The 23,658-nt window shown below is 52.4% G+C and overlaps 1 protein-coding gene across 1 annotated transcript; it reads left to right on the forward strand.

Moving 5' to 3' along the window:
* The first annotated feature begins 7,072 nt into the window (after positions 1-7,072).
* CACNG8 (calcium voltage-gated channel auxiliary subunit gamma 8) lies at positions 7,073-20,128 on the forward strand. The gene is made up of 4 exons (XM_033845850.2): positions 7,073-7,265; positions 16,510-16,593; positions 17,747-17,887; positions 19,377-20,128. The coding sequence occupies exons 1-4, from the start codon at positions 7,088-7,090 to the stop codon at positions 20,126-20,128; spliced, it is 1,155 nt and encodes a 384-aa protein (XP_033701741.1). The 5' UTR covers positions 7,073-7,087.
* Positions 20,129-23,658: the final 3,530 nt, after the last annotated feature.

Raw genomic sequence — 23,658 nt, forward strand, 5'->3', positions numbered from 1 at the left:
GGTTAGGGGCTTGGCAGACTTGTCTCTGAGTCTACAGCCTCTAGGTCTCCAGGTTAACCCCATGGGAGACCTCGGCTAATGTGAGATGAATTCATGAGCAAATTTAGAAATGAGAGCTGAAAGCGTCCATCACCTGCATCTTCTGGGACACCCCTTCTGAAGAGTCCGTCAGTGAGCTGAAGAGTTGTTCAGTGGGTCTAATATTTCTGTCTTGCAGAATGAAGTCCAGAGATGCTGCCTCATTTCTCAAAAGGATAAACATGTGATCCAGACATTCCACTCCTAGGTATACATCCAACAGATGTGAAAACATACCTTCCCACAAAAATGTGTACACAAATGTTCACGGCAGCATTACTCATAGTAGCCAAATCTGGAAATAACCCAAATATCCAATAGTTAAATGTGGTGTATCCATACAATGGAATATTATCCTGCAATAAGAGGAAATGAAGTATTGATTCATGCTACAACATGATGACCCTTGAAAACATTATGCTAAGCAAAAGAAGCCCATCACAAATGAACATATATTGTATGATTCCATTTATATGAAATGTCTAGAATTGGCAAACCTATACAGACAGAAAGTAGATTAGTGATTACCGAGCGCTGGGTGGGGAGACTGGGGGTGTGGGGAGATTGGGGGTGACTGGCTGAGGGCTGTGTGATATCTCCTTGGGCAAATGAGAATGTTCTATAATGGATCTAAGGTGGATGCTTGCACTATTTTACGATTATAGTTAAAGCCATTGAATTATACACTTTGAGTGAATTGCATGGTATGTGGGTTCTATCTCAATAAAGCTGCTTAAAAAGGGAGAGAAAAGATATGCCCTCTGAAAGAAGAAATCATGATATAAGTCTATTAGTTAATGCCACAAAATTAACCAATAGAAGAATTAAAAATACTTATAGGGAGGAAAAATGAGGTCTCCATGAGTTAAATCCTTATCTATCAGAGAGAAGAATCTACAATGTATATTGCTGACACATCTAGAAGATAATTATTATTTAGGGATGCAAAGGCAAGTAAGAGAAGAAACAGCTGAAAATGTTAAAAGACTTCCAGTATGGAGCAGGATTTGAGGTGGAACAGACTGAATTCTTTTGATTATAATCCCTTGCTACTGGCATCTAGTGAGCAGAGTTCCTGGACGCTGCTGGATATCCTACAATGCACAGGACAGCGCCCTCCCCACGCCCCGCCCTGCAAACTATCCAGCCCAAATGTCAATGGTTCCGAGATTTAGAAACCTCAGCTTATTTTATCAGCTTCATGCTGTTTTCGCCCTTTCAAAGTATTTGTTTTTGTGTTTGTTTATTTATAGTTCCCCCATTTAGGATATAAACACCCCCTCCCCCCACCAAAGGACAGAGAAGCAGTGAAAATAGCACAGGTTCTGGAATCTGAAGACTTGACTCTGATTTCCATTGTTACCGCTTCCTACGTGCAGGACGTGCTTACGTCTCTCAGCCTCGCATCTTTAAAATGGGGGCTAATAAGAGAACCTGGAAGACCTAGTCCGTGCAGGCAAATCACTGAGAGTCTGTAACATTCAGCACTCAGTTTATATCAATTACCATTATTGTCCCCAGCTGTATCCTTCTCCCTGGCAAAAGAACGGGGGGCTGAACAAATGTTTCTCAAACGAATGAATTCCAGGCCCCTTCCCTCGAGGCTGGCATTTCTTTGCTTCTAAACCAAGGGTGTCACAATGCTTCTCTAAACTCCTTTCCCCTGAAGAAATTCCAGTGGAAATCTGAGATGCTCCTTCAGGGGAGGTGATTGAATGTGTGGGGACCTCAGGTTTTTTTTCTGTCTTCTGTCAGCCCCCAAAAGGGAGGAGCTGGTACAGGAATGGTTAAGTGGCTCTGAAGTTCACCTATTGCTGACTGTTCCTGGCAACTCCCCACAAAGAGGCTGCTTCATCTCCAGTGCTGACTTTGTATTTCCCGGGTGATTGTGGGCAAATCACTGCCCATCTCCAAGCCTCAGTTTGTTCACCTATAATATGGGAATATCAGTGCCCACATTACAAGGATTCTGTAAGAATTCCGTGAGACAGTATGCAGACTCCCTAGCCCAAGTCTGTGGTTATGGCTAGCTTAATTTTTGATCATGTTCCCGTGAAGACACAGTCCTGAAATAACTGCTTGTCTAGAGCAGCATGCAAAGACCTTTTCTCACCAATGTTCCCGCTTAATTGCAGGCAGTTTTTGCGCCCATTATAACTGAGTGTAGAAGAGAGGAAATGTTTTGCCCAAGGTCACACAGTGGCTACAGGCATCTCTGAGATTTGAACCCAAGACCAAACTTTCTGACTCTCATCTGAGATTTTCTCCCTGGAGTTGTCCCACCTTCTACCCACTGGCTAGTTCTAGAACTTGCAAATCCAGTCTTCTCAAAACTGTTGCATAGCCCTCCGACCCAACCCCAGACAGACTTCTTTAAAACTTATTTCCACTCAAGCTTTGCGCATCCTACTTTTCTCCTCACTCCCATCCCCATCTTGGGGGAATCTAACTCTTTGAGCTAGGGGTGGGTAGCTCGTAAGAAGAAAAAAAAATTCTTGGTGAGACGCAAAAGGCTTTCTATCCTTGTAAGTTTAGTATAATTTTATTTTCAGTGGCTCTTTGCCCTTGCCACTTGGTGGGGGGGAATGGTGGGAAGACTCGGGGAGGTGGAGCTTTCCCTTGGATTTTGGGAAAGGGGAGAGCTCCTGGGGTCCATTTTAAAAGGCCCTCCCCTCATTTCCGGCCGCTGCTGCCAGCCTTGGCTGGGCGCCTGGATCCTGTTGCTATGACGACAGGAAGAGGCGGTGGCGGCGGCAAGCGATGCTGTGGAGAGATGGAGGCTAGTGGGGGTGGGGGGGTGGCTTTGAAATGGGGATGGGGGTAGGGAGCAGGGGCTGGGGATGCGGGTGGGGGAGGAGGCAGGGGTATCCTTTATCTCCGACCTCCTTCGTTCATCTGAGACTGGCCCCTCTCCTATTTTTCTCCGGCTTCCTTTTGATGCTTCCCCAGTTTCTACCTCTGTCTCGTTCCCTGGGTCTCTCTCTCTCCCAGTCTCAGTCTCTCCCCATCTGTCTCTCTCTTTGGGTCCCTCTCTTTCCTTCTGCATCTGCCTTTCTATCTCCGGGCACCTTCTGCCACTCAGACCCCTCTCCCCTAAATTTTTAAAATTTTCTCTCTCTTCTCTCTCTGTCTCTCTGTCTCTCTGTCTCTGTCTCTGTCTCTCTCTCTCTCTCTCTCTCTCTCTCTCTCTCTCTCTCTCTCTCGAATTCTTCTCTCTGTTAAGACCTTTGCCCCATCCCCAATTTCTCTCCCCACTTTTTCTTTCTTTCTCTCCCTCTCTCTCTCTCCCATCCTCGCAGTCTCTCTCTGTCTTTCTCTCCCCATCTGTCTCTCCTCCCCCTCTCTGGATGACTCTCTCTCTGTCCCTTCTTTCCTTCTGTTACCCAGATCCTGACCCCCATCCTCTCCCTCGCCCCAATCTTTCCCCATCCCCCATTTCTTCCCCAGTCTCTGCGTTTCTCTGTTTGCATCTCTGCCTCTGTCCCCTTCTCTCTCTGGATATTTCTCTGTGTGTGTGTGTGTCTCCCTCTCCAACTTCCTTCTGCTACCAGCCGCTGCCTCCCCCAAATTTCTCCCTCCCCCATTTCTGTTTCCCCGACTCTGGGTCTCTCTCTTTCCGCTTCTCCTGGCTCTGTCTCTCTCCCTCCCTCTCTGGGTCTCTCTCTTTTTCCCCAGCTTCTTTCTGCCACCCAGACCCTGCCCCCCATCACTTCCCTCCCCCCAATCCATCTCCTCTCCGTGGCTCCCCCATCCTCAGCGGCTCCCCTCCCCCTCCCTCCCTCCTCCTTCCCTCTCTCGTCCTCCAGCTCCGCACTTTACCCAGCGACACGGGAACCAAATTGTCTCCTCACCTTCTTTTCCCCCATCCCGACCCCCTCTCCCTCGGGGCCCGAGCTCAGAGCTGCCCCTCAGCCTCCCCTCCCACCTCAACACCCATTCCCCGGACGCCTCTTCATCTCCACCCCCCAACCAGGTCGGACGCCTGGGTCCCTCGCTGCTGGGGGAGGGGGAGCAGTGAGAATTGGGAGCCACAAGGGTTTTCCTGGGGGGGTTGCCGACGGGGGGCTCAACGTCCCCTCCCCCGTGCATCGGAGAGTTGACCTATCGTTAACAGAGGTGAGAGAGATCTTTTTATTAATCGGAGGTGGGTGGATGTAAAATGAAGGCTCTGTGACCCCCCTAATTCTGGAGGAAGGAGCTGGTCCCCTTCAGAGGGAGAGGGGATGATGACCCCTCTCACATCCCGGAGCTTTCGAATTGGGGGTGTCCCCTGCTCCCTCCTTTGCTGCCGCTGACAGATGGACTAAAGGAAGAACCCCTAAAACCAAGCAGAGTGCCCCCCAAATCGACAAAATGAAAAGATCTTCGAATCTTTATATGATGAAGAATTTCCATCCTTCGCCTCCCCTCTCCATCCCCTCCTTATCCCGGGTCCTAGGGGGCCCAGCAGGGGAATGGGCACATCCTGTGGTCACAGGCTCACCCTCCCACCCCCCTTGGAGGCAGAAATCTGCTAGGACAGTGGAGGTGGTGGTGCTGGTGGTGAGGGGGCACAGAAGCGGGGAGAAGAGGCCGAGAGATGGAGAGGAGAGGAAACTCAGCGTCTTTCTGGAGAGGAAAGACAGGAAGCGGCCAGAAGTGAGGCCAGGGAGGCCACAGGGATGTCAGTGTCCAGGGCACTGTTGAATGGGGCCAGGGCAGGGGCCGTGCGTGGGCAGGCAGGAGTGGAGGTGAGGAGAGAACACACGTGTGGGGCACTAGGCCCAGTTGCCATGGAGACACCCCCCCCCATAGACAACCTTTCCAACACCCCTCCTTGGAGCAGACCCAGTGAGGGCCAGCTGATGGGGGCGGAAGAGGCCAAGGTCACCCTGGTACTGGGACCCAGAATCAGGTTTGTTTGTTTGTTTGTTTCCTCCTCTAAGGCTTCCAGGCTCTTAACTAGAATAGGGGGTTTGGGGGAAGAAGTCTAGGATAGATAGAGTGAGTGGTGGAAGCTGGTAAGGGATGCATGCCTGGAAGGAGGGTTGGGGTAAGGTGGAAAAGGCAGGGCAGGGGGCGTGGTGATGGGGTGCTGTGGGAGAGGAAAATGAATGGACCCTTGGTGGCTGCAGAGTGGGAAATTATTCCCAACTGAAAGAGAGTTGTGGTCTTGTGGATCAAATTTTTCTAAGAGGCACTGTCTATGGAGGGGATCTTTTGAAATTTGGAAGAAAACTGAGTGCATGGTGTATGTTCCTGCACAGGTGAAATAGAAGGGGGAGTTCTGGGGGTGTTCCCAAGAAGGGAAGTCTGAGGGAGACATGAAGGGGATTCTCCTGAGCACAAGCGATGCTGGGAGCTAGAGTAGGTGGAGGAGGGTGGCAAGAGTGAAGGGGATTCTTTGTGATGTAAGAGAAGTCAGGGTGTGTGGGGGGGAGGTTCTTATAAGTTCAAGAGACAGCGGGATGTCGAAGTGAGCTGGGGAGATCTGGAATTGGGGGGTTCATCCCCATAACAAGGGCTACGGAGAGGAGATTTGGAGGTCGTGGGAGATGGTGGAAGGGCAGAGGAAGGGGGTGGGGGATGCTGGGTAGAGTGGGGGGATTTCCTTCCACAACAGTGAATATGCAGGTCAGAGCTTGGGAGATTTCTGAATGGAGAGGAATTTGGGGTCTAGAGAAAGGGATTCCTGTGAGTAGAAAATGCCCTGCAACTCACGGAAGAAATTTTTCTTAATGGAGGAGAAAGTGATGGCTATGAGGAGTTTGTCTAAGTTGTAGAGATACTGAGGACCAGATTTGGAAGACTCCTATAAGCAAACGAAAGAGTGGAGTATTTTCCTTGAGTCAAAGACATAGTAGGGGATGGGAGAGTGGTCCAAGGAAGACAAGTGGGGCGGTTAGAGGGAATGTGATGGAGATGGGGGGCATTCTTCTAATCCAGGGGGTCCAGCGGCGTTGGATTCTTTAAAAGAATCCCCCGGGGAAGTTTTAAAAACCTAGATGCTCGGGGCCACACCCCAGACCAATGAAATCGGAATTTCTCAAGTATCAGTATCCTCTGGTGGTTTCAAGGTACAACCAAGGTTGAGAACCCTGGTCCAGAGACGTAGGGTTCTGAGTGGGGTAGGGGTTCCCATGCAGAGGAGACTGTGGAGGTGGGGTGGTAGTGATGACAACTGTGTGGTTTTCTGAGTTGTGCAAACTGTGGGGATGAGTTTGGAAGATCTGAGTTTTGTTGTGTTTGTTGTTTTTGTTTTTTCAGCTGAGGAGAGATTGAGAGATTTATTTTTCCTAAGTAGGGGCCATAGTAGATGAAGTGGTGGGCCTTGCAGGGGAAGGTAGGGAGTGGGTAGAGCTTTATGAGAACATTTTATGAGAAATGAGGAACAGGACAGGGGTTCCTGGGGAGGAAGAGGCACTGGGGGCTGGAGTGAGGGACGCTTTCCCTGTGGGGAGGACGGTGAGACCAGGGGGGCGGAGCTGGAGGGGCCTGGAGGCGTGTCCTACGGCACTCAGGACATAGGTGGGGTATGTCTCAGAGTGGGATTAGTGGGAAGAATTTCTTGGACGCAGGGAGATTGTTTTTCAGAGAAGTGGCAGTGGCAAGCAGAGTGGAAGGAGTTTCTTCAACCGAGGAAAGAGTGGGGTTTCTTTGGGGGGCTGGGGTGCAGTTAAAGGGGTGTCCAGGGAGGTGAGCCCTCCTGTCTAATCCTTTATCTCGCTCCCTGCCCTCCACCAGCTGCCGACCATGGCTGCCTTCTGACCCCGTCCCCGGCCTCAGCCTCCTCCTCGCCGCCCCCTCCCCAGCCCCTGGCCCCGGGCCCCCCACTTCTGCCTGCGCTGTGACCCCCCCAGCCGCCGGCACGGCCCCGCCCCCGCTGCCCCGGTGGTGGCCCACGGCCCCCCGGCTGCCCGTGGTCAAACTGGAGTCGCTGAAGCGCTGGAACGAAGAGAGGGGCCTCTGGTGCGAGAAGGGGGTGCAGGTGTTGCTCACCACGGTGGGCGCCTTCGCAGCCTTCGGCCTCATGACCATTGCCATCAGCACGGACTACTGGCTCTACACGCGCGCCTTCATCTGCAACACCACCAACCTCACGGCTGGCGACGACGGGCCCCACCACCGCGGGGGCAGTGGCTCCTCGGAGAAGAAGGACCCCGGCGGACTCACCCACTCGGGCCTCTGGAGGATCTGCTGCCTGGAAGGTAGGGTGGAGGGGGCCCCGGCCTTGTGCCCCTCCATTTGCGGCCCGGCCCCTCGTCCCGTCCGCGGCCGGCTGGGCTTCCTCCCTGGGAAATCTCCCAGTTTCCTGTGGTCCCCACTGCGGCCTCCCGTCTCCTCCTGGGGCTCCTTGCCACGCCTGCCCACACACCTTCCCCTCGTCCTTCTCACTCTTCTCTGCGTCCTGACCCTCTTCTGAATCCCGCCCCCCTCGCCTCGACCCTCCCCATCCACGCCTCTCCGTCACTCGGCACGTCCTGCGCCCCCTCCGCTCGGGACCCGCCTAATCTTATCTTTCCTTCATTCGTGGGGAAAGCCCCCTCTCCTCCCTCCCTCTCACCCCTGTGGGTGCCTGGCCTCCCTGCGTGAGGGGCTCCCTCTGCCTCGATTCCAGCACTGGCACGCTCTGCTTTGCCTCCCGGCTTCCCGCTCACCCTTGAGCTGGGCCCCCCTCCTCCTTTTGCCCTTTGCATCTCTCTCCCCCACGTCCTACCTCTGCCCTCTGAGCGCCCCTACCTCTTATGGACCCAGTCACAGCGTCTTCCCCATCTCCTCCGTCCCTTTGGCCTCACTTTGGCTGTTTCTCTCCTAAAACATCCTGCCCTAACTGCCCGTAACCCACGGCCCTCTCCTCTTTCCTCTCTGTGGCTTGTCCTCCGGCGGATCTTGTCTGCCCGCCTCTCCCTCCCCATCAGGCCTCCCAGCCTCCCCTGCGGGTCCTTGTCCTCCTTGGTCTTTAGAAGCTTCTGCCTCATCTTCCCTCCATTCATCCTCCCTTTGACGTCCTCCTTCCAGACCCTGTTTCTTGACGATGAGGCCACCGCCTCTTCTAATCTCCATCTTTGCTCTTTGCTTGGTCCTACTCTCCTTGCAGGCTCCCTCCCAGCTGGCTCCCTCAGCCTCCCATCTCCCCACGCCAGGCCTCTTCCTCTTAGCAACTCCTCTGTTTGTTTTGCTCTCAGCTTTGCCATTTCTTTCCACATAGCGTGGAAGTGATGGGCTGGGAAGCAGGACACCTGGGTTCCAGTCCTCCTGTGCATCTATCCCCCTGTGTGCTCACTATCTTGTCACCTCCCCAAGCCTCAGGGCCCTGGTCTGCAACATGAAGGAGTGGGACCAGCCAATCCCCAATTTCCCCCTCCAGGGCCAAAAAGATCAAAATCCCTTCACTTCTCTTTTTATCCCTCTCTTTTCCCCATCTTTTCCTCCTCCGTTTTGCTGGGCACTCTTTTTTTTTTTTTTTTTTTTTAAATTTTTGGCTGCGTTGGGTCTTCACTGCTGCGCGTGGGGCTTTCTCTAGTTGCGGCGAGCGGGGGCTACTCTTGGTTGTGGTGCGCGGGCTTCTCATTGAGGTGGCTTCTCTTGTTGCAGAGCACGGGCTCTAGGCGCGCGGGCTTCAGTAGTTGTGGCACGAGGACTCAGTAATTGTGGCTCACGGGCTCTAGAGCGCAGGCTCAATAGTTGTGGCAAAGGGACTTAGTTGCTCAGCGGCATGTGGGAATCCTCCCGGACCAGGGCTCGAACCCGCATCCCCTGCATTGGCAGGTGGACCCTTAACCGCTGCACCACCAGGGAAGTCCCTTGCTGGGTACTCCTGATGAGCAAGGAATGTTATTATCTCATTTAATCCTATGGGAGGGGGGCGGCAGGGCACCACCCTCCTGTTGAGGATGAGGAAACCGAGGCTCAGAGATGTTAAGCTACTTGCCCAAGGTAACCCAGCTGTGACTGGGGAAGAGCCAAGAGAACTCAGGTCTGATGGATGGGATTTGCAGATACGCTTTGTCTGGTGTGTGGAGTGTTTAAAACTGAAACCAAAATCTGAATCGGTTGCCAACATTTAAAAATAGGGAGATTGCACATTGAAAATCCGATTTCCAGCTTCTTTTGAACTAGTGGAAGATCTGACAACACGGGGCCAGTATCCTGCAGTGGCCACGGTTGGCTGGATCCGAGTAGCAGCTGCTTCCTCAGATCAGGCATGAGGGTCTCCCTTTCTCCCGTCACCTCTGGTCCCTGTTGCCTCACACCCATCCAATTTTCTCATTATGTTATAATTTGACACCCAGTTTCTCATTATACACTGATGGACAGTGTACAGCAAGTAGCAGTCATTCCATGTATTCATCCCCTCCTCAACAACCGCTATTTATTGAGTTTATACTGTGTGCCAGACGCTGTTCGTGATTCTGGAGCTATAGACGTGGAAGGAGAAAAAAACCAACAGCAAAGAAACCTGTTTTTTTTTTTTTTAACTTTTTATTTTATATTGGAGTATAGCCAATTAACAATGTTGTGATAGTTTCAGATGCACAGCAAAGCAACTCAGCCATACATATACATGTATCCATTCTCCCCCAGACTCCCCTCCATCCAGGCTGCCACACAACATTGAGCAGAGTTCTCTGTGCTCTACAGTAGGTCCTTGTTGGTTACCCTTTTTTTTTTTTTTTTTTTTTTTTTTTGTGGTACGCGGGCCTCTCACTGTTGCGGCCTCTCCCGTTGCGGGGCACAGGCTCCGGACGCGCAGGCTCAGCGGCCATGGCTCACGGGCCCAGCCGCTCTGCGGCATGTGGGATCTTCCTGGACTGGGGCACGAAACTGCGTCCCCTGCATCGGCAGGCGGACTCTCAACCACTGCGCCACCAGGGAAGCCCTTGGTTACCCATTTTAAATATAGCAGTGTGTACATGAAAGACTGCTGTTTTTATATGTCTTATATTCTAGCAGGAGAGACAGATAATAAGGGAGATAAGTAAATACAACACCTAGGGTGTTAGAGCTGAGTGCAAAGGAGGAAAAAGAGCAAGGGAGGGGATGGGAAGTGTTAGGGGCAAGGGTGTGAAACTGCAGAAATTGGAGATAAAGGGGACTGAGCAGGTGACATCCGAGGTGTAGGCTAAATGAGCCCAGAGATGGAGCCATGTGGCTTCTGGAGGGAAACGCTTCAGGCTGTAGAAACATTGCTCAGGCTCTGCAGTGGGAATGTGCCTTGTGTCTGACCATCATGGGAGGCCCGCGTGGCCCAGGCAGAGGTGGTGAGGAGGGACATGGTAGGAGGTGCAGTCAAGGCGATACCACGAGCTTCCAGGTCCTGGAATGTAATTTGCTTTCCACATCGGAGGGGAGGAGTGACAGGAGCTGGCTTAAAGGTTAAGGGCATCGCTCTTGCTGCTGTGTTGGGTATTTAGGAGGAAAGGAAAAGGGAGAATGGGAGGTGGCTTATCGGGGTGGGAGCCGTAGAGTTTGGGTTTCAACTGTGAGTATGTTCTGCCGCTACAGCGGGCAGGAATTGCTGGTGGGGCAGTTGTAGGATATGAGAGAGAAGTGTCGGGGCGTCTCAAAAGCGGGGTTTCCCAACCTCAGCGCTGTTGACATTTGGGGGTGGATAATTCCGTGTTGCGGCTGTGGGCTGGGGTTGGGGGGTGCGTCCTGCGTGTTGTAGGCTGTGTGGCAGCATCCCTGGGCTCTACCTTTTAAACACCAGCAGCATCCACCGGTGTGGACACCAAAATCGTCAACTGTCTCCAGACTAGGAATAAAATCGCCCCTCATTGAGAGTCACTGCTCTAAGGCTGTGGCCTGAGCACCGGAGAATGTGGTCGGGTAGGGGTGGGGGAGGTTCATCTGCTGGAACAGCTGGTATTTTATTGTATTTGTTTTATTTTCTCTTACCCAATTTATTATAAGGAGGGCTATCATGAGCTCAGTTTTGGACATGTTAAATTGAGGTGCCTTTACCCAAAAAAATTACAAAAATAAATTGAGGGTGCCTATTTGAGATACTGTGTAGGACAGGAGTCAGTATAGGAAAGGACTCACAAAGTGCCGTACAGTCAGTTTCTTAGGCTTTGTGGGGCGTGTGATCTCTGTTGCTGCTACTCCTTAAAATAGCCAGAGATGATGCGTGAGTGGATGAGTGTGGCTGGGTTCCAATTAAACTTCCTTTACAGGCACTGACATTTGAATTTTATATCATTTTCACGTACCACGAGATAGTCTTCTCTGACAGCTTTTCAATCATTAAAAAAAAAAAAATGTAAAACCCATTCTTTGCTGGATTTGGCAGGCTGGGTTCAGCCTGTGGGTCATAGTTTGCTGACCCCCTGATCTAGGATGTTAGCGATATGATATATGAGGTCAGAGTTCAGGGGAGAGCCTGGGCTGGTGGGCGGGTCATGGCATGTGGATGGATGAGCAGAGACAGAAACAAACCAAAAAATTAGTTGAAGGGCTGAAGCCTGAGCTAGTCCAGTATTCAAAGACAATCAGAAAGATGAGAAGAGCCAGCAAAGGGAGCTGAGAAAGGAGTGACCACAGAGGTTTGGGGAAAATGAGGTAACTGGGTCCTGGGAGCCAAAGGAATTGTGTTAAGCAGGGGGTAAATGAAGGTAGACTTTATTGTTATTATAGTCATCACTCATGCGTCATTGGATGCTCACAATAATTCTGTGCGCTATGTACTACTATCACCCCCATCTCCTAGAAATGAATGCTTAAGGCTCAGAGAAGGAAAGCACCTTTCCCAAGGTCACACAGCTAATATGCAGTAGACTCTGGATCTGAATCCAGGTCTCTTTGGTTTCCCAGGAGTCAAAGCAATATAACCACTAGCCTCCATCCTATCGGGGATCCAGGGGTGTAGAAACTGCCCCCCCCGGGCCATTGCCCCCTGAAGACACTCTGTCCCCAGGAATTCTTAGGTCCCATCCTCTTGTCCCTCCGTCTTTCTGAGAAGTGCAGTAGAAAGTCGTGATTGGGACATAGACTCGAGAACAAGACTTATTGGGTTACTTCCTGTCTGCTGTGCACAGGAAGGTGACATTGAGCCATATATTCTACTTCTCTGTGCTTTATTTCCGTCATCGGTGAAATGGGGATTATAATGGCCCCTAACCCACAGGGCTGTGGAGCGAATTCAATGAGTTATTACATGTAAAGCATTCAAAAGGCCAGCAGGCACAGGGTAAAGGCTAGACTATGTCGTTTATATTCTGTTCTTCTTCTTCTCAGTATTATGAATTCAGATGACCAACCCCTGAGTGTCCCCTCCTTGATAACCCAGAAGTCCCCGCCTCCCAACCAGCGCTGCCCAATAGAAACATCACACAAGCTGTCTACATAACTTAAATGTTTCTAGCTGTGGCATTAAAACAAGTACAAAGGGGAAGGTTCAATGAATCTAATTTAATAAATACAATTTATACAATATAATACATTAATATAAACGTTAGTAATACATTTTATCTAACCAAGCGTAGCCAAACCATTATTTTAACATGTTAGCAATATAACGATTATTAATGGAATAGTATGCATTTTTCTTCATACCAAATCTGAAATCTGGTGCCCATTTTACACTCACACTCCGTCTCAGTTGCCACATTTCAGGTGCCCCAGAACCAACCCCAGGGCTGGGGGATCCGTATGGGTCTAGCTCCCTTCTCAGGAATTTCAGCCTCCAGAATCTAGACCCACAGCCCAATTTATTCGAGCGGACTATATAGAGCCCCTGTTCTCAGCACTTTGCGTGCCTTATCTCATTGAACCGTCCCAGTTGCTCCAGGGGGAAGGTATTATTATCACCCGAGTTTGTCAGAGCAGGAAGCTGAAGGCCAGAAAGGGGAAGTGAGTCAGCCACATGGCCACCCAGCGTACGAGGGGCAGAGCCGTGGTCCTCGCCACAGTACACACCCCTGCGCACCGCCCCCCATCCCGCTTCCCCACTCCCCCCCACCGCTGCCTGCCCGGGTCTGTGTTAGGCGGGCCCTGGGGAGACTCAGACGCATCACCACCATGCCTGCGCCTAAGGAGCTCCCAGCCCAGCTGGTCGGATAACACGCAGAGGCGTGCCGCGTAACCCCCGTGCGGTCCGCGCTTGACTCTGTCATTCGTGGGTCACTGAGTGCTCGCAAACCGTATGTGGTCATTATCACCATCCGCATTCTCCAAACGAGGAAGCCGAGGCTCAGGGGTGTCCAAGTCCCCAAAGCCACCCAGCTGGGAAGTGGCAGCCCTGGCATGTGAGTCCAGAGAATGTGATTCCAAAGCCCGTGCTCGTGGCTAACATAACCACTACACTCTACTGCCACAAATATGCTCACCTCTGGGACCTCTCTGGCGGTCCAGTGGTTAGAACTCTGCGCTTCCACTGCACAGGGCTTGATCCCTGGTTGGGGAACTAAGACCCCCGCAAGCCGCATGGCTTGGCCAGGAAAAAAAGAAAAAGAAAAGAAAATGCTCACCTTAAAAAAAAAAAAAAAGCTCACCTTTGAGGCCCAGAGTCTCCTCCCCATGACTTACCATCTATAGAACTGAGCAATTTCTTCAACTCTATGCCTCAGTTTCCTCACCTGTAAAGCAGGGATACTATCACTGCCTGGTATTTCTAAGGGCTGGTCATGCATACTGTGTTAGTACCTACCTGTCAAATGCTTGGAGCCGTGCCTACTGTGTGGTTAGCCCTCAGTACGTACTAGTTATCATTACTGCCAGCATGACTAGTCTGCGGAGAGTCTGCATGCCGGGTACTCTCCATGCTCAATCTCATTGAGTTATCATTCATGTTTTGAGAGAAGTACTATAATCCCATTCAAGAAAGGAGAGAACTTGACCCCCCCACACCACACCATACTGGATGTGCTGATGGGTAAACATCTGCACTCAAAAGGTGCATCTTCATTCATTCATTCAATGGCTTTTTTTTTTTTAAGTAAAATGCACAGAATGTGAAGTGTACCATCTTAACCATTTTTAAAAGCACAGTTCAGTAATGTTAAGTAGATTCACATTGGGTACCCAAGCTCCAAAACTTTTCATCTTTCAAAACTGAAACTCTGTACCTATTCTTCCCTGCTCCCAGCCCCTGGCAACCATCATTCTACTTTCTGTCTCTGTGAATTTGATGACTCTAGATATCGCACATGAGTGGAATCATACAGTATTTGTATTTTTGTGACTGACTTATTTCACTTGCATAATATCTTCAAGGTTCATCCAGGTTGTAGCATGTGTCAGAATTCCCTTACTTTTAAAGGCTGAACAACATTCCATTCTACGTATATGCCACACTTTATCCGTTCATCCATTGATGGACACTTAGGTTGCTTTTGGCTGTTGTGAATAATGCTGCCACGAAAATGGATGTACAAATATTTCTTAGAGACCTTGCTTTCAGTTCTTTTGAGTATATACCCAGAAGGGACTTGCTGGATCATATAGTAATTTTAACTTTTTGAGGAACCTCCATACTATTTTCCATAGCGACTGCACCATTTTATATTCCCACCAACAGTGCACATGGGTTCCAATTTCCCCACATCCTCACCAACACTTATTTTCTGTTTTATTTTGTTTGCTTGTTTATAGTAGCCATCCTAATGGGATGGTATCTCATATCTATGAGAGGGTATTTCACTGTTGTTTTGATTTGCATTTCCCTAACGATTAGTGATATGGAGGATCTTTTCATGTGCTTGTTGCCCATTCAATCATTCGTACATAAAAATATTTATTAAGCACTTACTATGTGTTAGGCATTGCTCTAGATGTTGAAGAGTGGTGAACAGCCTATAAGCTTACATTCCAGTGGGGGCAAACCACTGTGTGTTTGAATTCTGCTTCCACCACCCATCAGCTGTGAATTGATGAACCCTTGTTATGCCTCTGCTTCCTCATCTGGACAATGGGTATACGGCGTGGTATCAGCTGAACACCTAATTGTGTTCCAGGCAAAGTGCTAAATCTCTATACCTGGATTCAACCCTCACAACAACCCAGTGAGGTAGGTCCTAGTAGCCCCTTGTTATAGGAAAAGGGATCGAAGTAAATTGGCCCAAGTAAGGCCAACAAGGTCACAGAATAAGGACATGATGGATTCAGGCTTCATTATCAAGCAGTGCGACTCCAATTCTCAATGTTTGGTCACCGCACGACACCAATAACATTATCTATTTCGTGGATCTCCTGGAGCTGTGGATGAGTTAATCCACCTAGGAAGCACTTAACAAATGGTAGCTCTTAGTGGAATTATTCACTGCCTTATAGTCCTTCTTTCCAGTCTTTTCCTTTACCCCCATTTCTTTCCGTGTCATCTTTTGCCTCGAATCTCCCCTTCTGTCATCCTTATATTCATTCATAACTTAATTCTTTCAACACTCATTTCTTGAGGCCTCCTTTGTGCCAGGCAATGCTAGGGACACACGGAGGAATCAGACCCCATGCCCTCCCCCTGCAGGAACTCCTAGCGTGCTGAAGAAGATCATAAATCAAACCAATGCATGCTAAGAAGGTGGTGGTGCAGGGAGCTGCTACACCCCAGAATGGGTGGGAGGGGTGTGTGTGTGTGTGTGTGTGTGTGTGTGTGTGTGTGTGTGAGCGAAAGCTTCCTCAAGCTGGTGTCCCGTGCACTGCTCGCTTGCAAGGTAAGTTTTTCGCCAGTGAAGAATGTAAGCAGAATGTTCTGCAGCATTGGGCAGTGGCCGGGAGGTTGGAAGGAGCCTGGAGAATTGAGGAAACAAAATGTATTTAAATTTGTACTTATTTATACATCGGTCTGCAGCTGTGTAAGGAAGTGGGTTCTTAGGGGGAGGAAGGGGCTGAGACTGCAGGACCACTGGAGGCATATTGCACCCCTAGCGTGCCTCTGCTAGCTCCGACCTCTGCATCTCCTCCCAGAGGACCCCAGGTGCAGTGCGCAGAGAGCCGGGGAATCCCTCTCCCATATGGAGGATTGAAGAGACTACAACCCCGGTGATCCACTGGGGCTTCTCTCTCCTCACAATTGGACTCGAAGACTTCATAGGGCCTCATGGGAAATGTAGTCCTCCTGGCCCTCTGTCGCCTCTTCGTTTTCCCACGCATTTTCAACCGATTTTGAGTTGAAGAGTGACGACATGGCTGAAAGCAACGCCTTCTTTCTTACAGAGGTGGAAACAGAGGCCAGAGAGACTGTCCCCGTACAGGTTACAGGGCCAAAGTTCTTGTGGCCTTTTAGTGAGTGTTGGATGATTTCCTCCCTCCCTCCCTTCCTTTCTTTACCTTTTTTCTTTTTTTTAACTGGTAGGGAAACCGGGGCCGGGAGGTTGAAAGTTTGTCCCAGGTGCACAGACAGGATCAGGAGCCATTACTTCCTGTCTCCCAATCAGAAGGGGTTTGAGGAGGGTCTTTTCTTACCCGGGGTTTCCGCACTCTTAAGTGCCCACGACTATCACCTCCATTCCCCTCCAGGGTTGAAAAGAGGCGTCTGCGTGAAGATCAACCATTTCCCGGAGGACACGGACTACGACCATGACAGCGCGGAGTATCTGCTCCGTACGTGGGGGTCGGGGACAGAGTGGGGGGACTACCGGGCTTGGGCAAGTGCGAGGGGAGAGGGGGCTGTGCTTCGGCACTTAGAACCACACGCAGAGATGAACTTGTCAGCCAATCCAAGCCCAGATACTGAGATCCTCTGGTCACCGATTGGCTCAGTTGTCTCTCCCGCCCCCTCCTCTCACCTTGGGGCGGGCTGAGAAGGGATCCCGGGAGCTGATTGGCCGTCGTGATGGCCTGGGTACTCGAGGCAACTCAGTGCAGTGACTCTCTGGGTTGGGATTGGTCGCTGCGCCCTGGGGCCGTGAGGCAACCTGAGGCGCGGACGGGCCATTCTAGGGAGCTGGCTGGGGAAGCCTGTGGTGAGATTGGTTAGCTACCCCAAGAACGCGGCAAATCCAGAGTTATGATTGGCTGCGGCCTCAACCGGGCTCAGAAATCGCAGAATCTGGTTGCCTAGGGTTTGGGAGACGGTGGAAAGGACTGCAGAGAGAGGGGGAGAGAGAGAGAAGGGAGAAAGTAAGAGAAGAGAAACCCAGAGCTACAGATGAAGCCAGGCAGGAAGGGGTGGGGGGAGGGACAGAGAGGAGGAAGGGAAGAAGAGAGCGGGAGAGGGAGAGAGGGAGGGGGCAGGGGAAGAGAGAAGAGAAACCCAGAGAGATAGGTGAAGCCTGGCAGAAGGGGGGATGGGGTGGGAGGGAGAGAGGTATTTAGAGATTTGATTCAGAAAGATCTGGAGGAAGGAAAAAATGCGCAGGAGAGGAAGGGAAAGAGCGTGCGAGAAGGAAAAAGAGAGAGGGAGAGGGTCCACAGAGAAATAGAGAAGTTCCGAGGGGAAAAAAAAGAGAGAGGGAGAGTGATTAGAGAAATAAAAGGGAATAAAAATATGCCAGGAGAGAGAAAAATAGAGGAAGAAAGAAAAAGACACAGAAAAAGAGAGAGGCAATCAGATCGAGAAAGAGAGAAATTTTAAAGAGGAGAGAAAGTGAGACAATAACAGAAAATAACCAGGCAGAGAAGGAGAATTGGAGAGCCAGCGAGAGAGAAGCGGAGACGGAGGCAGCAGGAGGCGCGGGGCGCCAGGGGGCCAGGCGGCCGTGTCTGACGCCCTGGTTCCCACCCCCCATCTCTCCCCATACTCTCCTTTCTCCAGGAGTCGTCCGGGCCTCCAGCATTTTCCCCATCCTCAGCGCCATCCTGCTGCTGCTCGGGGGCGTGTGCGTGGCGGCCTCCCGGGTCTACAAGTCCAAGAGGAACATCATTCTGGGAGCAGGGATCCTGTTCGTGGCAGCAGGTGAGAGGCAGAGGGAGGGGGCGGCCCACCTGCGAGCGCGCACGTGTGTGTGTGAGCGCGCGCGCGCGCCTGCAAAGCTACCCTGCCCGGGCGCTCCCTGGGGCCCGGAGCCTTCCTAGGCTCTTCCCAAGCTCCATCGCCACCCGCTGGGCGAGGTAGGTGTCGCCTTCCGGTAGTCTTCTGGGCGAGTGAACCCAGCACAGACAGGTGTCTGTCTACCGCGTAATCCGGGATGCCAGGAGTTTAGATTCCAAAGCTTGCGGTCCAGGAGACGGAAGGGGAGGAGTTTGGGAGAGGGGGTGGGCCCTTGAGGCTGAATTGCGGTCTTGAAGACGGAGAAGACCGACCTGAGAGGGAGAAAGTGATTTGGATTCAGATGGGGAGGAGCCTGCTCTAGGGGGCGGGGTCTCGTGGGCTCCGGTGTACCCAAAAAGGGTCTGGTCCTGCGAAAGCATCCAGACCAACTCGGTAGTGAGGGAGGGCATTAAGGGGCAAGACCCCCTTTCTACTCGAAGTGAGTAGTATTGGGAAATTCGAGGAGTCAGACTTTCTGAAGGGATGGAATCCAGAGGAGAAGGGGGAGGATTTAGCATAAACAGCAGGGGATGCTTTGGAGTTGGATCAAGATCTGCAGGGGGTGGGGCTTGGAGGATTTGAAAGACCGGGCTAACTACACCTGGGACGGGGGAGGAGCCTGACCGCGATCCTCAGGGGGCAGGGTTTAGCAAGCTGGAGGCGGGGCTTAGAGTAGACGGGAGACCTGCTTTAGTAAGAGTAGTGTGGGGGAGACCTAGAATAGAGGATAATCATGAAAGGGTTCAGATCAGCCAGAGTTAGGGCCTAGAGAGTCAGAGCGGGATTACCTCATTAACTAAACGAGCGGAGGGTGAGGCCTAGGGAACACCAAGATTTATAAAGTTAAGAGTGGAGTTAGACCAATCAGGGTAGGGCCAGGAAACCCCAGCCAGGGTCATCTTATCAAGGGCAGAGTTTAGGCCAGCGAGGAAAGGGCCTGAGCCATCTGGGGAGGAGTTTAGACCATCTGGGGCAGGGCTTGGGCCATCCCGGAGGGATCTGGACCATTAAGGGTGATCCTAAACCTTCTGGGGTGGGCCCTGGACGAACTGGGGCGGAGTTTAGACCGACCAGGGTGGGCTTTCGACCAACAGAGTAGGACCTGAATTAGCTGGGGATGGTGGACCATCCGAAGCAGGATTTGGGGCCCTTCGGAGCGGGGCCTGGGCCACCTGGGAAGAAATTTAGACCATCTGGGAAGGGGCTTGGACCATCTGACGGTGGAGCTTACGCCAACATGGGGCGGGGCCTGGGCTGGCCAGTGGGCGGGGCGGTCTGGACCATCTGGGGCGGGGCCTAGACCATCAGGGGTGGAGCTCAGAGCGGGGCTGGGCCTGGGCCGGCGGGGACAGGCCGGGGGCGGGGGCGGGGCCAGGGGTGGCCTCGAGGCTCCCGTCTGACCGTCCCCGCCCAGGCCTGAGCAACATCATCGGCGTGATCGTGTACATCTCGGCAAACGCGGGCGAGCCGGGCCCGAAGCGGGACGAGGAGAAGAAGAACCATTACTCGTACGGCTGGTCCTTCTACTTCGGCGGGCTGTCGTTCATCCTGGCCGAGGTGATCGGCGTGCTGGCCGTCAACATCTACATCGAGCGCAGCCGCGAGGCGCACTGCCAGTCTCGCTCGGACCTGCTCAAGGCCGGCGGGGGCGCGGGCGGCAGTGGCGGGAGCGGCCCCTCGGCCATCCTCCGTCTGCCCAGTTACCGCTTCCGCTACCGCCGCCGCTCCCGCTCTAGCTCCCGCTCCAGCGAGCCGTCGCCGTCGCGGGACGCGTCTCCCGGCGGCGCCGGGGGCCCGGGCTTCGCCTCCACGGACATCTCCATGTACACGCTCAGCCGCGACCCGTCCAAGGGCAGCGTGGCCGCGGGGCTGGCTAGCGCCGGTGCCGGCGGCGGGGCGTACGGCGGCGCGGCGGGCGGCGCGGGGGGCGGCGGCGGCGGCGGGGCGGGCTCAGAGCGGGACCGCGGGGGGGCGTCCGGCTTCCTCACGCTGCACAACGCCTTCCCCAAGGAGGCGGGCGGCGGCGTCACGGTCACGGTCACCGGGCCGCCCGCCGCGCCTGCGCCCGCCGCGCCCGCGCCCGCCGCGCCAGCCCCCGGGACCCTGGCCAAGGAGGCCGCCGCCTCCAACGGCAACACGCTCAACAGGAAAACCACACCCGTGTAGGGGCGCGACGGGGGGCGCCGAGGGGGGCGTGTCCGGGGCGCGTGCGCGGGCGCGCGTGCAACGAGGCTGCCGGGGGTCGGGGGTGCCCCCCTCCTTCCCCGTGAGCGCGCTGGAGACTGCTTGGTGCTCCCCCGCGCCCCTCCCCACCTCTCGGGCGTGGGGGAGCGCCCGCCACCCTCCGAATCAGGGACCCTGAGGGAGGGGGAAGGGAAGGGAGGGGGCCGTTGGGAGGGAGCGTCGTGTTTTATTTATTTTTTGTGGGGGGGAGGGGGAGGGCTGTGGTGTTTTCTGCAGTTTTGAGATGTTTTCTTTTTAATGTTTTGCTGTGTGCATGTGGGGGCGGGGCACGGAGGAGGGACTCCCAGCCCAGCCCAACTCCTGGAGAGGGACCCATAACACACGACTATATAGTTATACCTGCAGACTATATATATGCTCTTTGTAAAGAGACAGAAAGATAAAAGAGGGATGCAGAAAGGCAAAGTGACAAGGGACAGACGTGGGCATTCGTTCACTTCTTCACTCATCCTTCCACAAGGGCTTTAAAAGCACCTGCTATGTACCAGCATGGCGCTGGGGAGGGAACGTAAACAGTCCCAGAGACAGACTTGATCATTCATTACCAGCAATTTATTTGTGTACTTAAGTGCCAGGCATTGTGCCAAATGCTGAGCCTACAGAAGGAGGGAAGTCAGATAGGGTCCCCAACATCCTCATAGAGTTTACATCTTGTGCATGAGACAGACATTAATCCAAGAAATGTATACACCACAGTAAGTTACAGTTAGGGCAAAGGAGAAATCCAAAATGCTCCTTCAGGGAGGCTTAGCCCAGTTTAAAAGGAAGGGATATTTTAGCTAACACAAAAGGATGACAAGAAGCCAGCCAGGTGAAGCTGGAGGGAAGTGTCTTAGCCAGAGAACAGCATATGCAAAGGCCCTGGGGCAGGAAGAGCTTCCAGAGAAGGCTAACATGTACTAGTGAGCCACATGCAGATGGAACAAGATGAGGCTGGAGACGAAGGCAGGGCCAGACTGCCCAGGGACTTGTAGGTCAGGTCAAGAGTTTAGATTTAATTTGAGGGCAGTGGGGAGACATGGAATGGCTTTAAACAGGATCATAACATGAATGGTACAGAAAGGGAGGAAGGAACTCAGAGATGAGAGTGAGAGGCAGAGACATGCTGAAATACAGCATCAGACACAGGCACTGGCCCTTCAAACTCTCACTCGTGGGAGGGAGCAGATAATCACACAAATACTGAAGCACAGGCATGGTGTCTGGTGTGCAGGAGAAACACTAGGACTTAGAGATTCATGTTTCACTCATCCATTAATTCAGCCATTCACTCCTTAACGTTTTTGAGCATCTGCTAATGTACCAGGCAGTGTATTAGTATCAGGATCCCCACTGGTGCTCTCAAGGAGTCAAAAACCGAACTCCAGGCAGGGCGATCGGTGCTGTAACAGGGACCAGGCTAGGCAGCTTGACCAGAGAAGAAGAGACAGAGTGACCAACTGACAAGAGTGGGTAGTACTTGGGGAAACTTCCTGGAGAACATTAGACCCAGGCTGGGTTTCAAAAGGATGAGTGATGAAGGGGGTGAGGAAAGCTTTCATGGGAAAAAAACAACTCGAGTCAGCTTGGGGGGGATATAAGAGCATGATGTATTGGGGACAGGGCTCATCCTTTGGGGAGATAAGACCAGAGAAGCAGCTAGAAGACAGAGTCTAAGGATGCTAGGGTTCCCGGCTGAGGAGTTTGGACTTTATTCTAAGGGTAGCAGGAGACACGGGAGAGCTTGGAGCAGGTGAAGGGCAGTATTAGACATGGGTGTCAGAAGGAGGCACCTGGGATGTGGGAAAGGGCTAGACAGGAGGCCAGTGCTGTGGGATAGATGAGAGAGGGTGGCAGCTGAGCTGGGAAAGGGCTCTGGGGGTAGAGGGATGGGGGGAATGGATTTGAAGGTCACTGAGGACACAGAAGGGACAGTGCTCAGTGGGTTTCCCTTCATTTGCTCAGCGAAGATTTCCCGAGGTCCCCCATCTGCCAGGTCTTGTGATGGACTAGAAGACTGGAGGGCAGGGGACCGGGGAGGGATTCCATGGGGGCAATGTTGGAAAGAGATGCTGGGAAACAGAGGGAAAGGAATACAACTAGCGGGACAGAGGGGAACTTAGTGTAGGGATGATAAACGGAGGGAAGAACAGGGAGAGACAAATTTGGTGGAAGACGGGTGCAGAGCTGGCTAGGGGGTAGTGGATTCTAGAGTCCAAAGGCCAAACATAAAGCAAGAAAGAGGTGGAGGATGGGCAGAAGGGAGAGCGGTGGGAAGGAGGGAAGGTGGGGGAGGAAGGATGAGGGCAACAGAGACCAAAACTAGGTGAGTCACAGGGACAAAGGAAAAGGTCAAAGACACAGAAAGGTGATCCAGAAAGGAAAGGAAAACGGACAGGAGAGAGATTGCCACCAAGATACACAAGTCAAAACAGAGAAGTCGGGCTTCCCTGGTGGCGCAGTGGTTGAGAGTCCGCCTGCCGATGCAGGGGACACGGGTTCGTGCCCCGGTCCGGGAAGATCCCACATGCCGCGGAGCGGCTGGGCCCGTGAGCCATGGCCGCTGAGCCTGCGCGTCCGGAGCCAATGGGAGAGGCCACAGCAGTGAGAGGCCCGCGTACTGCAAAAAAAAAAAAAAAAAAAAAAAAAAAAAAAAAAAACAGAGAAGTCTCAGAGATGCAAATATATATATATATACACAGCAATGGCGGGGTAAAGCTGCAGAGAAAAACGCAGAGATGTGCCCAGAAAGAAATGTGGAGACTCAGAAGCACGCACAGGGTATAGGCTCCATCTATTTCTTTTGTTTGTTTTCTTTATTCAATAAAGTCATTGAGTCCCAACCTGTTCTAGACCAGTCTAGGTGCAAGGAATGTGGTATGGAACAGATAGCCAAGGTTTTGCTCTCCTGGAACTCACAGGAGAGACACAATAAACAATATATATAAGAATTTCAGTTGCAGAGAAGTGTTTTTCAAATGAAGCAGGAAAGAGAGTTCCCTGGTAGCCTGGTGGTTAGGATTCCGGGCTTTCCCTGCCATGGCCAGGTTCAATCCCTGGTGGGGGGAACTGAGATCCCGCAAGCCACACAGCACAGGTGGGGATGGGGTGGGGGGAAAGCAAAGCAGGATGTGGCGACTTTAGGGGAGGAGCCTGAGGAAGAACCCACTGCAGCAGTAACAGCTGTGGGTTGTGAGAAGTAAAGGCACGCGACAAGCGTTCTGGCCAAGCAGAGACGGCACAAAAGCCCTGAGGAGTCGCCGATTTTTGAGGAGGCCCCATGGCGAGCAGATGAACAAGGATGAGAAAATTGGGGTGAGGTCAGAAGCGTGCGCCGGGGGCCTGTCATGCGGGGGCTTGTAGCCCTGGGAAGAAATCGGAATTTTATTCTAGACCCCGTGGGATGGGCATAGGAATGACATGCTCCTGTTTTCATTTATAAAAACAAAACAAAATAACAGAACCGCGTCGCT

This window comes from Tursiops truncatus, chromosome 19, assembly GCF_011762595.2.
Source record: "Tursiops truncatus isolate mTurTru1 chromosome 19, mTurTru1.mat.Y, whole genome shotgun sequence".
Lineage (NCBI taxonomy): Eukaryota > Metazoa > Chordata > Mammalia > Artiodactyla > Delphinidae > Tursiops > Tursiops truncatus.